Below are 16,923 nucleotides of genomic sequence, written 5' to 3'. Positions count from 1 at the left end.
GCAGGAGAATTGCTTGAACCCAGGAGGCCGAGGTTGCAGTAAGCCAAGATCGTGCCATTGCAATCCAGCTTGGGTGATAAGACTGAAATTCCACCTCAAAAAAAAAAAAAAACCCAAAATCATAATATTCAAACTAGCAATAAGAGAAGTCTGAGGAAGCAATAGGATATCTAACTTGCTACCATATCTGTTCTTTCAAAGAGCATTTATGTGAAAAAGTACCAAAGATAAGACTACACACTTCCAGAAATTCACTAGTTTTTCTTTAAGACGATGAGCACTTCATATAAGCCATATAATAATAAAAACAGGGAGAGAATGACAGGGAAGTGCTTTAATTAGCTTAAATGTAATTGACAATGAACCATTTAAAAAGAATACCCTTTTCACAGGTGCAGTTATCTGGGACGCTAACATCCCTGACTACCACCACTATCAATTGAGCATTATAATCAAAATCAGAGAGTAGACTACTACTCAGATACAGAGTAACTTAAACAGCAACATGCAATTCACCAGTTCTGAAAGGACTAATTCTGGGAAACAGGCATATCTCCTTAGCATCTTGTATCTTTTCCTCCACCTTTCACCCCATGCTTTCCCCCTTCAGTCTTACTGAAATTATACCCACATCCTTTAGCTTGTTCCTAGTAAAAAAGAAATTCCTCCAGGGAGTGCTCTCTCTCAGATGTTATTAGCTGGAGTTTGGTGGAACTTGATTCTTCTACTTGCATCAATAAATGAACATTATGAATGTTTGGAATTAGAAAGAAGAAAAAGGGGAGCAAAAATCAGAGGCTTTAGATCTACCTATTTAAAAGACATCACTATTTTTTCTAGGATTAGAGTTAATTATAATCATTTGCTCTTATCATGTGCCTTTACCTCTCTTTCTCCAAACACTTATTTCATAATTATGTTTGTCAAGTTGTTAAGGGTAATGACCCCACCCTATTTTATCATCAAGGAGCGGGGAAAAAAGACCAAAACAAAACAGATGTTCTAAAATCTGCAGGAAATTGTCTTTGTCAGAATCACTGAACACATGATTTTTGACTTGGACGGTATCTATACAATTGAAATAGAAAAAACGCAGAGCCTGACTGTGGGTCTCTTTGTGGCTGCTTCTTCCAATTTATCTAAATTTACTGATCCTGAGTGGATAAATGAGTCAAGTTAATTAATGAAAATGGCTGAAATGATCAGTTCACGCACACAGTTTGTAGACTCACTACATAAATCTGTGCAAACAGAGATCGATTCAGATTGCTGCTGTAGCCACTAAGCAGTGGTCTTTGTCATTTGAATGCAGGCATATTTGAATATTTGCAGTGGTGGATGGAGTGGGTAGATGCATCTTGCTTAACAATTTCTGCATATGAAATCAACGGGAACATTTTTTACAGTTCATTTTAAAAACCAGTAAAACACACAACACCAGACATTTAAGAAAAACAATTTACTAGCTCAGGAATGTTCATGCTATATAAATATACTTATGTCAACAAAGTAAGGCACCAAATTAAAAACCTAAGCTTGAACAGTTATTGCATGAGGCAAGACTAGGAGCAAGAATGGGGAAGGAGACAAGAAGCGCTTCAGTTAGAGATATTTACCTGTGGTTTAGCATCTTGTCAGAGGCCTACAGCAGAAAGGCTGGCCCAGGGCAAGGCAATTTCACCCTCTCTGGTGTCAGTCTTCCCTCATATCCCTTTCCTTTCTCATTTTCCCCCTTCCCTTACCTGACACTCTACTGATGGCCGAGGAAATAAGAGGCAAATGTTTGAATCCTTTTCAGATCATGGCTCCTTTGATCTTTAATTGTAAAGACAAATGTGAATTAGTTGCCCAGGGTTTCTAAAATGTGCTGCCTCTAATAGATAGAAAACTTTTGATTTTATCACCTCCCTACCTGCAGCCATCTTTCTCAACCTAACTCTCTTAGAAAAGTTCTTCAGGTACAGGAAACAGAGAGATCCACAGATGTCCTTTGAAATGTTTTCATTTTTTTACATGCTAATCTGATATTTTATCCTTTTGTTATTTAATACATTAAGTTTATTGATCATATTATAATGAAATGTTTGGGGATTTTTTGTTGTTGTTGACAGCCTTTGAGTGTACAGAAGTCATCAAAACACGAAAGACAAACAGAAAAAGAGGAAAGAGAAATTAACGGTGAAATAGTCATATCGATTAATTAATGAAGGATAAACTAACAGAAAAGCAGAAAGAGAAGTTCATAATTGTGCACACTGAAAGTTAACTTTGGGTAAACCTATGTACAGAATTTTAAAAATTTTTATATTTAATAAAATGTTAAAATGTATTGACTTCCCTCAACACTTCTGTCATTTGACCTATGTATAGAATTTTAAAAAATTCTATAACTATTATATATTTATTTCAGAATAAAATTTTAATATATGACTATTAGTTTTCAAAGATTTATCTACATTTAAGAGGTTTCTGCAGAACATTCTTTTTGCTTCATCACACACTTCCCAGTGTTTACACATGCACATTCAGTCTTGAATGATGACTCATTAACTACCGATGGGTCCTGGCATTCTAGGACTTCGCAGTTGTTAGCTCAGTGTATTCTTTACTAAATGAAAACACTGACATGTATAATGAATCTGGCATCTCTCATGATGCACATGCAACTTTTGTAATAATAATAAAGGCAGGCATTTGTACAATTACATTAAATACTGTGACTTGAAAATGTGGAGGCTGGGCGTGGAGGCTCACGCCTGTAATCCTAGCACTTTGGGAGGCTGAGGCGAGCGGATCACTTAAGGTGAGGAGTTCGAGTTCAACTGGCCAACATGGTGAAACCCTGTCTCTACAAAAAACACAAAAATTAGCTGGGCATGGTGGCAGGTACCTTTAATCCTAGCTACTCGAGGGGCTGAGGCAGGAGAATCACTTGAAACTGGGAAGCAGAGGTTGTAGTGACCCAAGATGGTGCCACTGCACTAAAGCATGGGTGACAGAGCGAGAAGAAGAAGAAAAAAAAGCAAATCAGAAAGGTTATGTTGAAAATTAAGCTCCAGTTCCTGAGGTTTCTATTAAATAGTTACATATTAAAATATACTAATATATAATAAGCACATACTATTAGAAGCACAAAAATAGTTATATTTAAGAAGTCAGTATAATTATTTGCTATATAAGTCCTAAATGGAGTAAACATACTTTTTTATTTTATTTTACTTTACTTTATTTATTTATTTATTTAGGCCAGGATGGTCTTGATCTCCTGACCTCGTGATCCACCCGCCTCAGCCTCCCAAAGTTTTGGGATTACAGGTGTGAGCCACTGTGCCCGGCCGTAAGCATACTTTAGATTTTAGTCACCACAGTTCCAAACTTTAAAGTTAAATTTACAAGAAATGCATATATTTATAAAGACACACACAAACACATATCACACACACACACAAATTAAATACACATTAGAATGATGCAGGAAAACAATGTGATTAAAATGTCTGTGAAACGTACTCATCTCAGAATTGAAACTTATCATCATTTAGTCTCAATATACAGATGAGAACACAGACTCCTCAATTTTAGGATTTAGCTCACACAAAATCAGAATCACTGTGCTGACTGTGGTGAGTCAGGGATGAGGAAGATCTCAGCAATCTCTTGGATTCGGTGTCTATGCTGGCTCAAGTTAACATTTGCTTTGGAGAAACTAAGTTATCTGACCAAAACAAGTAGGAGATAAACATTTTCTTTTCTTTTCTTTTTTTTAGAAGGAGTCTCACTCTATTGCCCAGGTTGGAGTACAGTGGTGTGATCTCGGCTGACTTGCAACCTTTACCTCCCAGGTTCAAGCGATTGTCATGCCTCAGTCTCCTGAGTAGCCGGGGTTACAGGCGCCCACCACCACGCCCAGCTAATTTTTGTATTTTTAGTAGAGATGGGGTTTCACTATGTTGGCTAGGCTGGCCTTGAACACCTGACCTCATGATCTTCCTGCCTTGGTCTCCCAAAGTGCTAGGATTACAGGCGTGCAAACAATGTTTTTATAAGTGCTCAAGTAGAATAATACTACCAGTAACAGATTTATAGGCACTCTAGAAAAAGATGTTTTTGGAGCTGAAAGTTCTAAACTTTGTCTTGTTACCATTTATTATGTGACTAGAAAAGTCATTAACTTCTGATCCTTAGTCTGTTCATTTTTATCAGAATAATGACACCTGCTGTACTTATATTTCCTTGTAGTTATAAATTAAACTACTGTACTAGTACTATTACTACTAGTACTATTATGACTAATTACTACTATTATTATCACTAATAATATTAATTCCACCAATAACTGAAGCTTTCTATATGCCAAACTGTGTGACTTACTTTTCATACCTCATAGCTATATCAAAACCTTCTCAATAGTCCTGTCAGGTAACTATTCTGATTTTCTTCTCATCTCAGAGTGATTAAATAACTTGCCAGAAGTCACACAGCTATTAAGAGCTTGCATGGAAATTTATATCCAGATCTGACTCCACATTTCATTTTAGATCCATTATATCTTGTTTTCTCTGACGTATTATATGTATATTCATATACAATATCAACATACAATACATATTATCTCTATAACATAGATATATTATTCATTTTATATAAACACAGACATACACTTATGCTGTGAATTCTGAAATGCAATACCAAGGCTCTCTTTCATTATTTTTTTAATGTCATAGCCTAATGAATAAAACAAAGTAGGTATTTAATCAACATATGGGAAAAATAAACTGATAGAAGAGACATAAAGGTAACTAAGATAATTTTGAGTGAACTGTTCATTAACAAGTGTGTCAGCAATAACAGTGGCTATTTAAATCCTCCTCATCTTCAATATTATGTTATTAAAAATTACTCTAGAAGACACATATTATATGACACTACTTATATGTGGAAGATTTTTTAAAAAGTTGAATTCATAGGAACAGAGAGGAATGGTGGCTGCCAGAGGCTGGGGTGTCAGAGAAAAGAGGAGATACTGGTCAAAGGGTACAAATTTGCAGATAGAAGAAGAATAAATTCTGAGGACCTAATATACAGCAAGGTGACTACAGTTAACAATACTGTACTGTATACCTGAAATTTGAAATTTGCTGAGTGTAGAACTTCTGCATTCTCACACACAAAAAAGACAACTATGTAAGGTGATGAATGTATTAATTAATTGTGGTAAACATTTCACTATGTACATGTATGTTAAATCAGCACATATACTTTAAATATATAAAGTTTAATGTGTCAATTAGACATCAATGAAGCTGAAAAAATTATTCTATGAAAAAAATACGGATTTTTTTTTTTCAGTCGTTTAGGTTCAATTCTAGGTACAAAATTGACTGATAGAAAAACAGCTATTTTCAATAAATGAGGGTTGAAATCTAACCCTATATGGTCCAGGTAAAAGGAGAGAGAAAAGATTCATTTAAAAATCATATATGAGTTCTACTTTTCAAAGGATGAACATATTATCTTCCAAATTTAAATCTTCTAAAAAGCTATTCTGTAATTTCCTATCAAAACAAGGTAACAATACTTGCCATATTTCCCTTGACTTTGTGTAATAATGATGATGATAATCAAATAGTGACGTTCAAAAAGAACAATTTTTTTTTTTTTTTTGCAGAGTTCAGAAGGGTGCAGGAGGTATTAGAAAAGATGCACAGAGGTCTCATATCTCATCAAAGCAGGAATTTCCAACCCTTTAAAACACTCCATTCACTGCCCTAATCTCCCAAAGAGCATTCAGCTGAATGAAAAGCTGCTGACATTCATGCCAGTTCACAGCTAGAATGACATGGCTGGGGGACAGGAGACGCTGCAGTTTCCATTATCCATTGAACACCTTGGCAATTCTTATTTCATCCTGTGAATGTGATACTTACTCTTGTACTGCTCTGGCTATGGAAAGGGCCGTAGATCCAGTTTCATTAACGCTATCTAAGGTCACATTTGGCAGGTCATCATCATCACTGTCACTTTTACTTTGTCTGGGAGATAGGCCTCGGGGGTCCATTTGTGCTGGGGAGAAAAGGCATATATAATGAATTAAAATCAGTGCGCAGAAAGTTAACCTTGTCCTGGACCAACATCAAGCATGGAACTTCTCTTCTGTGCATATCAAGCAAACGGAATTCTTTAGACATCACAGGAATTACTGAAAGCTCCACATTTTGTGTTCTGAGTACTTATTCTTTTCCCCTTCATTGGATTTACAAAACCTATACCAGCTCTCTAGAGTTTCAGGGTATGATTATAGAATAGAAACTATAAAATCCACAATATTACCAACTCCTGAGTGGTCAAAAGCTGATTACGTAGCTCCTGAGCTACTGTTCAACCCTCTGGTTTCTCCTCCTCCTTGCTTCCGCTGCCAGAGCTCTGGCCATTTCACTGCTCATTAGCACTCTCCCTGGAAGGTAGAGAGCATGCGGAAAGGAGATATTAGTTGCTTACAGCTCTCATAATAAGTTAAAAGAAGAACAGGGTTTGCGTGACTAAAAGAAAGTATACATACTTTTCTTACTTCAGTGAATCACTGTTTCCAAGTTCATTACGACTATAAGGTGGGATTTGAAGGCATAAAAATGGCAGAAGTGGTAGCATTTTAGAAATCTTGTTTATATGTGCTCACAGTGCTCCTGAACTCTATCCTGATTTTATTTTTCAAAAAGCCACTTCCAGATATGATTCTTCTCCCACCGTGAATTTGTCAAAGCAGGAAATGGCACAATGTTCTGACCCCTGATGGCCAAGACTATCAGATCTTTGGGTTGCTGTCAACATACCTTAACACATATTTTTAAAAATTAGATTTCATTTCCACCCCCTTTTCCCTATGAATAGATTTAGCAACCACTGCCCAGAATTTCTATCAGCCCTCGCTTCGAGCACAAACTAGGCATATCTTTTCAGTGAAAAGTACCACATGAGCTACACCCCCACACTGTTAAATGTATGGCTGCCTAAGATTTCTAAAACCACCACTGCTTGTAGGGGAAGGCAAAATGCAGGTAAAATCATGGTCACAATGACATCTGGGTACAATTCATAATTTCATTTTTTTGTCTCAAATCACTTTTTTTGGTTACTGTATGTCATTCATTACATTGAACCACGTGGAATTGCTGAGAATGCACCATTTTTACCATTTTTACTAAATGGCAACTTCGGATGATTGTGTCTACTATTTACAGTCTGGCTAGAAAAACTATATCTAGACAGTTTCAACATATTTCATCACATTTCTAACTACACTTGGTTAGGAAAGAACTTACATCCAGTCAACCTCGTGTGCACCCGTGCATCTGACACACATCCTGCCTGTAAATATACCAAAATGTGCTTTGCACAAGGGAAGTGTCTGGTAAATACTAAATGTAAAAGAAGATAATTCAAATAATATAAAGTAGTGGTCCTCAACCAAGGGCAAATTTGCCTCCCAAGAGACACCTGGCAACATCTAGAGACATTACTGTTTGTCACAACTTGCGGTGGGGGGCAGGGAGGGTGCTACTGGCATCCAGTTGGCAGAGGCTAAGGATATTGCTAGACATTCCACCATGCACAGGATAGTCAGCCCCTCACAGTAAAGAATGAACCAGTCCAAAATGGCAGAAGTACTCAGGTTGAGGAACTGATCTAGAGATTTAAGAGTTTCGACATATAAAAGTGTCACAGTTTATGACCTTCAGCTCCTATGCAACTATGCTCTCATTTCAACATTGCTAACAAGGAAATTGTCACACACCAGATTATCCATATTTTCCAGCCTTGTCTTACAAAACAACAACAACAACAACAAAATAATTAACTGTCATGTGACTCTCTACCTCCTCAAATGTTAGGAATTAGGCAATAATATTCATTAAGAGCTTTTGAATATTTTCTTTGTACCACCAGCTATGAGACAAAAAGACTGTTTATTTGCCATCTGATCTCTGGAGGAGTTCCACTAGAAGAGGGATGCTGGAGAAACCGTGGGGCAAAGCCATCAGTTCCATCACCATCTGGTAACAGAGAGCGTAACTACTCAGTCACTGGAAGGGCACTTGAAGGAACCATATCACTAAAGATTTATTTTGGCTGTAGGCAACAGAAATTGGCTCGGGCTAACTTACATTAAAAGGAATGTACTGGAAAGATAATGAGCAGCTGACAGAATGGAAGGTCAAGATGAACAACCAACACTAAAAGAACATAGGATCCAGGAATGACTTTGTGTAATAACATGAATTCAGTTAGGAATTCATAGATAGCTTCTTTGGGGGCAATCCTGTTCTAGAATGATTCATTTAAGAGTCATTTTAACTATTCAAAGCCAGCCAAGAAAAATGAATATCAGATCTATCTAAGCTTCCAAATCACATATTGTGTGGTGTTGCATATACCTGTAAATGTCAACAATTTAACATTTAAAGTTGTTGAAACATCATGCACTATGACGCCTTTGCCAAGGTACCAAATTTGCAAACAGCCAAGAAAAAAGAAAATATTCTGATAGTCCCATTTTGTCCAAGACAACTAGAGCTCTTATAGTAAGTAATACAACACAAGGAAGACAGAGGCAGTTAACCATGAGCAATCTGGCTCTGAAAGTTAAAGTCTAATTGTATGAAAGATTCCAAAACCTTGCGTGAGAGTTGTTACATGATCATATAATTATGTTATGTTTATATCTTAATGAAAGTTTAAAATATGTTAAATATGATATCTTTTTGATGTACTTTTCAGGAGCATAATTGAGGATTTCTTTCCAATATTTTCAATAAATATTATGAAATACATCTGCTACTATCATGCTGCGAAACTCTTTTTACCCATACCTTCAGCCAAGCTGAGGAAGTAATTAGAAAGGCTTTTCAAAATCTGCATTGCTGATTAGGTCAGATGATTAGCTTATCTACATACTTGCATAATTCCACTCTATTTTTATTAAATGTAGAATAGGGACATCAACCCTAGTTAACCTCCATCAGTCTTTGAGCATCTCAGCCCATTTAGGAAGGACCGATTCTCTGGGGTGCCCATTGAAAGACCACAGAAAGTTACCTGGACACCAGAAACAACAAAATATCAACTTCTGTAAGTCGGAGAACAGGAGGTGATCTATAAACACCTGAAAAAATTTACACTGAAGATTTTATTGCTCTTTAATGAAAAAGGGATCAGTTTTGGCTAACCCAGCTCACTGCTGGTAGAGGTGTCATTCCTCAGAGTTGGAGGTGTACTGGAATCCTATGTGAGTTTCATTCCATGTGTCAAAATCCTGGGGAGAAAATTTCAGAACCCAACACCTGAAGTTGAACTGATTTACTTTGATTTTCAAATACTCCCCTATGGTAGATTGTTACTGTAATGATCCCTCCAATAAATCATGTCTGTCTGTATCCATGCCCTGACGTGGCCACTTTTCAACAATGACTCTGGGCTTGGCTCTAAGACTTGATGTGACCAATGGGACATTAGCAAATGTGACACAAGTAGAGGCTTGAAAAGAGCTTGTACCTTGGGTTTCCCCTTTTCTCGTGCTGTTTTTAGAACCTAGTCACCTTGTGAAGAAGCCCGGGAGAGTCTATGAGAGACATGCTGCTCAGCAGGCAGCCAATCCCACTGCGAGCCATGTCATTGAGCCATTTTAGACTCACCGGCTACATTACAGTCGCCAGATGACTACACCATGAGTGACCCCAGGTGAGACCTGCTTAAAAACTTCCTGGCTAAATGCATGCCACATTTCTGACTCACAGAATTTTGAGCAAATAAAATACCTGCTGTTTTAGGCTGGGTGCAGTGGCTCACACCACTGTAATCTCAGCATCTTAGGAGGCTGAGGCAGGAGGCCTGCTTGAGCCCAGGAGTTTGAGACCAGCCCAGACAATGTAGTGAGACCCCACCTCTACAAGAAATTTAAAAAAATAGCAGAGTGTGGTGGCACATGCCTGTAGTCCCAGCTACTTGGGAGGCTGAGGTGAGAGGATCACTGGAGCCTAGGAGGTTGAGGCTCCAGTGAGCTACGATCGCACCACTGCACTCCAGTCCTGAGCAATAGAGATCCTGTCTCAAACAAAACAAAACAAAACAGCAAAACAAAAAGAAAGAAAAAAAGAAAAGAAAAGAAAAAGAAAAAGAAAAGAAAGAAAAAGACAAGACTTGCTATTTTATTCTACTAAATTTTAGGGTGAGTTGTAGGGCAGCAATAAAAAGTCAATGCACCAGGTTATTCTCCCAGCTCCTTCTCGAGATTTCCTAGCAATGATGTAGATGAACTACAACTACAATTAGTCAGCCTACAACAATATTTAACTGAATTAAGTTTGGCCTAAAGCTGCCTCTATACATGTTTTAAGTTTGGCATAAAGTTTCTTCTGTACATAGTGAACTGTAACCTAACTTGATGTGGAAACAGACCGTAACCTCCTCTTGCAAAAAGTAGCTGAGTTTCGGTCAATCAAAGGTGGCCAACTGTTGAAACCAGATTCAATGAAGGCTTATGCTGCGTTTTAACCAATTGAGCTGTCTCTGTACCTCACTTCCATTTTCTGTATGTCACCGCCTTTTCTCTGGCTATAAATATAATCTGCATGTAGGGTGAAGCATTCTGAACATTTTTGGTCCAGACTGTTGTCTGATTCTGGAATCAAATTAAAGCCAATTAAGGTCTGCAAAATTAGACTTGTTTACTTTTTTTTTTTTTTTTTTTTTGGGAACCAAGACCCATGCATTCATGTGTCCTATTTGACATTTCTTTTCTTTTTTTAATTATACTTTAAGTTCTAGGTACTTTTAACAACGTTCTTCTTTATTCTCCTCCCAAGAGCCAACCTTGTTTTAGTGACATGAAAGCTACCTACTGCATTCTACATCATTTACTTTTCAATTCAAAATATTCAAATGTATTTACAGGTGCTTTGGCTTTTGACGTATCTTCTTTGATCCTTCAGTATTGCGCAGCTAAGGTTCTTCTTGGGCCCTAAGGGGCCATTTAGTTATGATGAACAACACTTATTTATTTATTTATTTATTTATTTATTTATTTATTTTTCAGATGGATTCTCACTCTATCACCTAGGCTGGAGTGCAGTGGTGCGACCTCGGCTCACTGCATCCTCCGCCTCCCAGATTTAAGTGATTCTCCTGCCTCGGCCTCCCAAGTAGCTGGGATTACAGGTGTGAGCCACTGCACCGGCCGAACACTTTTTCAGCTCTTCTCCTTAGCTGAGACTTGATAGCATGCTCATATGAGTGGGTTCTCCCTGGTGTACAGTCGCTCAAAGGTATATTTCATGTTTTTTCTCTTCAACTCACATGAGACATTTAAACTTTGCTTGTTTCCTCCCCTCGTGTAACAGCAGACTGACACAGATGCAGGGGACACTAATTCATTCTCACCTCCCCTCACCCCAGCGTGCGTACTGTCTAAAGACCAGTCTTCTAATCTCTGTTGAAGTAAACCTGCCTATGCACCCACTCTTAAGGAAAAGTTGCAATATTAAACGTGTACAACACAACAATCTAAGAACACATACGAAAGCTTACAGATTAACATTTCCTAACAGGAATGAATCCTAGAAGCAGATACTGAATCCCTTCACCGCCACATGCCAGAACTGGAGAGGGGAGGGCCATACATAGATGGAAGGTGTGAGGTGGCTGCCCAGGCAGGGGCCACAGGGCTGATGGGCCTCTTTTCTCCCTCTTTTAGCCACTGACAGGCTCCCTGCTACCTGCAGATGCCCTAATTGTTCGCCTTGCCAAGGCTGAAACGCGTCCCAGTTAGAGAAACCCCGGTTTCCAGGAGAGCTGCTGCTTTATTCTAGAAAGGAGGGCAGAGGGGGAGTGCAGGAAAAGGGAAAAATGAATGTTTGGGGAGGAATGTTTGGGAAAATTCATAGTACCAGTGGGTAGAAGAATCCTCCTCCAACACATTCTAGGCAGAAATTGTTCCAAAAAAGGAGGGTCATGAAGCTTCTTTAGGATAAAAACACGGCTCTGGCTTCAGGGAACATGGGATGGCTTCTGGCCCTGTCATTTGCAAGTATCTGACCTTGGGCAATGATTTCGCACAGGGAATCTTCAGTTTCTTCTCCTGCTACTGCTGCTCTAAGGAGTAAAGATAATATATGCAAAGCATTTAGTCCCAGCCTGACTCTTAGTAGTCAATCATCATTCTGTTTTACCCTGACGGTAAATTTACTGCTTCTTCACTCATTCCCTTATATAACACTCCTTCTAAATCTCTCACCATCTCCTGGACTATTCAAATTAGGCAGTTTTCTTCTTACACATACCTAAACTGAAAATACCATTACAGAGGCAGAACACATATTGGATAATACATAAAACTACTACTTCTTTACATCACTTATGTATTTAGTCAACAGATATTTATTGAACACCTATGAGGTAGCAAGCAGTCTTCCGGCTGCTGGAGAGAGTGAACGAGGCAGGTTAAAATTCCTGCTCTCACACTGCAGAGATACAGATCATTAACAAAAAAGAAAAAGATACACTATGTCAGATAGTAAGTGCCATATAGAAAAATGAAGCAGGAAAGTAGATGGGGTTGCTTAGTGGCGGCTGGACAATTTTTGAGATGGTGGCCAGGAAAGGCCACATGGAGAAGAAGATAGTTGAGCAACGGCTTGAAGGAATTGAGCGAGAGAAGCTTGCAGGTGAGGGTTTCTGGGTTTTGTTTGTGGGGTGAGGGGCATTCCAGGCAGAGAAGATAACAGGTGCAAAGGTGATAAGGTAGGAACATGTTTCCTGTGCCTGAGGACCTGCAAGGAAGCTGTGGCTGGAACCAGTACAGGGAACTGGATGAGAGGAGGCAGAGGCCATGCAGAGTACAGAGGGCCTTCGAGGGTGACAGCGGCTTTTCAGTTTTGCTCTGGGTGAGAAGGGAAGTCATTGGAGAGTACTGAGCAGAAGGGTGACATGATACAAAACTGTGTCATTTGATAAGGATCCCTCTGGCTATCTGTGCCTGGAGCATAGGGGGATTCAGCTGGAGCCACACACATAGGAATCATCTATGACGTGAATACTCTCTAAAGACAACACTAGCTTTTTTCTCTTTGGTCGCCTCATGCTGGCTGCACACATAGTCAATTAAAACTCAGGACTTTGTTACATCAAGGTCTATGTGGCGCGCCCTTCCTAATATGTTTGTACAACTGATATTCTGACTTCATTTGGTTTCAGAATATCAGTTGTTCAAACAGACTATTTTCCTAGCACATCAAGACAGATAGTGAGAGAAACATTCATGAGTAAATAAAGCTTGACTCAGAGGACGGTGAACTCTAAGATTAGAAATAGCTCTCCAGGGTCCCATTTTGCTTACTAATGCTTTGATGATGCCTTGTTTCTTGTTTCTTTTACTTCTGCTACTGCTAATGCCTCTATAGAGCAGCAACTGTGATGGCCATAACCCCAGATGACTATTTAAAATTTCAATCAGTTATGTAAATCTTGGGATGTTGGTACTGTGTAGATATAATATGCAATTTACTCATTTTTCCCCCAATTTTTATCTGTGCACTTGACAGTGTAATGGCTTCTGCTACCATTATATTAAAAAATAACCTCATAATGTTCTTATAATTCCCTAGTGCAAGGTCCACATCTCAGTTGTAATGTTGTTGGATCTCTCTACAGTTTTCAAGACTGTTGGTTATTCCTTTTCACTTCCATTTCTGGCTTCTTAAAAACTTCCTCTCCCTTGGCCTCGGGGATAGGCAAACTAAGCCCTGTGGGCCCTGCCACCTATCTTTGTAATTAAAGTTTTATTCGGCCATGGTCGTTTACTTCTTATCTGGCACCTTTAGTGCTACAACAGCAGGACTGAGTCATTGTCACAGAAACCGTAGGTCTGGTTATAAAATAATATCTGGCTTTAGAAAAAGTATTTGCCAACTGAAATACATTATTCTCTTGGGTCTTTGTCTCTCTCTGGTTATCTATCCTTCTAACCTCTTCATCTCCTTTCTGCATACCCCTAAGTGTTAGCGGCTGCCCTAGGTTTCGCTACCTATTATTTTCTGTCACCTCTTTATTGGTCAGCTTCTCAGCAATTCCACAGAGTTCCATAACTTCCCCAGTTTCAGTTGCTATCTCTGAGGGGATGAATACCAAATCAACATTCTCTGCTCTGACCTCTTCCCTAAACACCAGTCTCATTTCCAGCATCGTACTGTACTGACTAGCATTCCTCAAAAAGCCATTTCAAACACAAGTCCTATTCTTTCTCCTGGTTTCTGAGTTTCAAATGAGAGATCCTTTTCCCAATTACCCAGGTTCCAAATTTTCATTCATTTCATTTGTGCCCCTCATTAAATCGGTTGCTAAGTGCTCTTGCTTTTACCCAAGGACTATTTTCTTTTCCCACTGCTTCTCATCGACTTCCTCGAAGTCCTGTCGCACACACTGTCCCATGTAGCATTTCTCTGGTAACTGAATGCAGGCAGGGCTTTCCTTAAGACATTCCTTACTTAGAAATTCTTGACATTTCCCCCCATCTACCAGACACAATTCAGCAGCCCTCCACATCCTACAATTCATTTTCCACTGGGAACAATAATGAGTCTTACCCCCGAAGCCCCTGAATCCAGCTTTATCTGGCCATTTCCTTCCATTCACAATTCTGCCAACAAAACCTACCCTTCCTACAGAATAATACCTTCGTGGCCCTTCTTTTCATTCTCCAACTAAATGCATCTCTCCTTTTTAAAGGATATCCATGCTTTGGTATTTATATATTTTCATGGCATTTTTGCACTTTTCATTTTGAATTATAGTTAGGCATATACTTATTTTCTATCTCCAATTATCCTGTTTACTCCTTGAGAGGGGAGATCACATCAATTACACTCCCTTGTACACAGTAAAATGTAATGTTTACTGATGAAGATGATGCTAATAAATGCAGATCTCTACTGAAAATGATCACAGTAATTCCCAGCTAGTGAGAGATTCTGCAATATGATGATACAAGTGTCTAGCTCACATTTCATTTAAAAAATTACATTCTGACTTACATTCTAATATTAACATTTGTGAGGGAAAAGTCACAATCATTCAATTGCTATTATTCTCTGAAGTCTTAGATTATATTTTTGGTTTGGGATGACATGGGAATGAAAACGTTCATAATTTTTATTCACTTTCCAGCTAAATTCCATTTAACGGGCTTTCCTTTCCTTTCAGGAAATCATTTTAAACACTACTAAATACCTCTCGCTTCTATCACATGAATTACTGCTTAGAAACTAACAGGAAGGAATCTCATCCTTCATCGTAGTTTAGGCTGGGTGTGGTGGGCTCATGCCTGTAATTCCACTACTGTGGGAGGCCCAGGCTAGAGGATCGCTTGAGCCTAGGAATTCAAGACCAGACTGGGTCACAAAGTGAGACTCCATCTCCATTAAAAAAAATAATAAAATATAACTTAAAAATTCATATTTTTTGAAATCACAACAGCTAGTACAGTTTAATTTTTCTAAAGAATCATGACTACAACTACTTTTCTTGTTTATAAAAAGAAAATGAATAGAGATTTACAATTGTCTTGTTTCCTGAAAGTACGTCTTAGAGCATAGAAGGCTTTTGTGATTTCTAAAAGTTCATAAAATTTTCCATTAATTAAGTAGGCTTTTCCACTGTGTGTGCTTCCACTAACTCTAGAGTTGGCCATGAGCCCTGAACTCTAGGAGCCCTTTGAGATATCACCACATCACTATTCCCCATAACCTTTGCCTTTTGTTCATTCATTATAACTGCTCCAAACCAAAGTCAATCAGCTCAAACTGATTTATTCAAAACTGAAACCACTATAGGCAGAGATGTAAAAGAATAATAAAGTGATTTTGTGGTACACACATATAGGGAACAATGAGATCACCAAACTCATTTTCATCTGTAATGTACAGAGAAGGTTTTAGACATTAATCCACGGCCATTTTATTCACTTTTCTTATTTCCCTTAGTTGGTCTGTTGCCCCATCTGTGTTTTCCAGTTCGTGTGCTGAGTAAAATGGAATCTTTCAAGGCAGATTAAAATCTGTTATAATAATTTTAAGTACCACCAAATCACAGCCCTAGTCTTAGGTACTTTAAATATAAGAAATACTTATAAAAGAAAAAAAAGAGCAAAAAATCCACCTTGAACTTAAGTCTGCTTCTATATCAACTACGGTATATACAGCTAGATAGCATGTAAATGATTTACCATGGAAGGGTTCTCTGCTAGTTTCAAAGTTAAAAAGTTAAAAAAGCAAGGGGTGGGGCAGAGACATACAGAACTATTGTGCCACATTGAGAATCAGTGTTGCTGTCTCCCTTCAATTAGTATGCTCTCTGTGCCTCATTTTAGAGTATATTTAATGCAAGGTTAAAGATAAGTCTTGATACATAAGCATGATTGAATTCCTTTTAGAAGCAGAGTAGACATTCTTGAAAATATGGTCTAAGACCATCAAAAATCCTCAAAATTGAGAATTATTTATATATATGCTGTTGGACCTTTCTATAGCTTTCAAGGTTTGGTTATCCCTCTTCATTTGTAGTTCTGGCCTCCTCTTCTTCTTCTTTTTTTTTTCTTTTTTTTGAGACAGAGTTTCGCTTTGGTTGCCCAGGCTGGAGTGCAATGGCGCGATCTTGGCTCACTGCAACCTCTGCCTCCCAGGTTCAAGCTATTCTCCTGTCTCAGCCTCCTGAGTAGCTGGGATTACAGGTGCCCACCACCACACCCAGCTAATTTTTGTATTTCTAGTAGAGACAGGGTTTCACCTTATTGGGAAGGCTGACCTTGAACTCCTGACCTCAGGTGATCCACCTGCCTCGGACTCCCAAAGTGCTGGGGTTACAAGTGTGAGCCACCAC

General features: G+C 38.5%; 1 protein-coding gene across 3 annotated transcripts in view; it reads right to left on the bottom strand.

Annotated features, from left to right (window-relative positions):
• KLF12 (Kruppel-like factor 12) overlaps nt 1–16,923 on the bottom strand; it is a 465,591-nt gene that overhangs the window by 128,388 nt on the left and 320,280 nt on the right. For all 3 annotated transcript variants that reach the window (XM_011932150.1, XM_011932151.1, XM_011932149.1), the window contains one exon: nt 5,928–6,063. In XM_011932150.1, the coding sequence (XP_011787540.1) occupies nt 5,928–6,063 (136 nt within the window). The remainder of the gene's footprint in view (nt 1–5,927; nt 6,064–16,923) is intronic.

The sequence above is a fragment of the Colobus angolensis genome, unplaced genomic scaffold, assembly GCF_000951035.1.
Source record: "Colobus angolensis palliatus isolate OR3802 unplaced genomic scaffold, Cang.pa_1.0 Scaffold94, whole genome shotgun sequence".
Classification (NCBI taxonomy): domain Eukaryota; kingdom Metazoa; phylum Chordata; class Mammalia; order Primates; family Cercopithecidae; genus Colobus; species Colobus angolensis.
The sequence above is the reverse complement of the archived record's forward strand: the minus strand, read 5'-3'. Positions and strand labels throughout refer to the sequence as shown.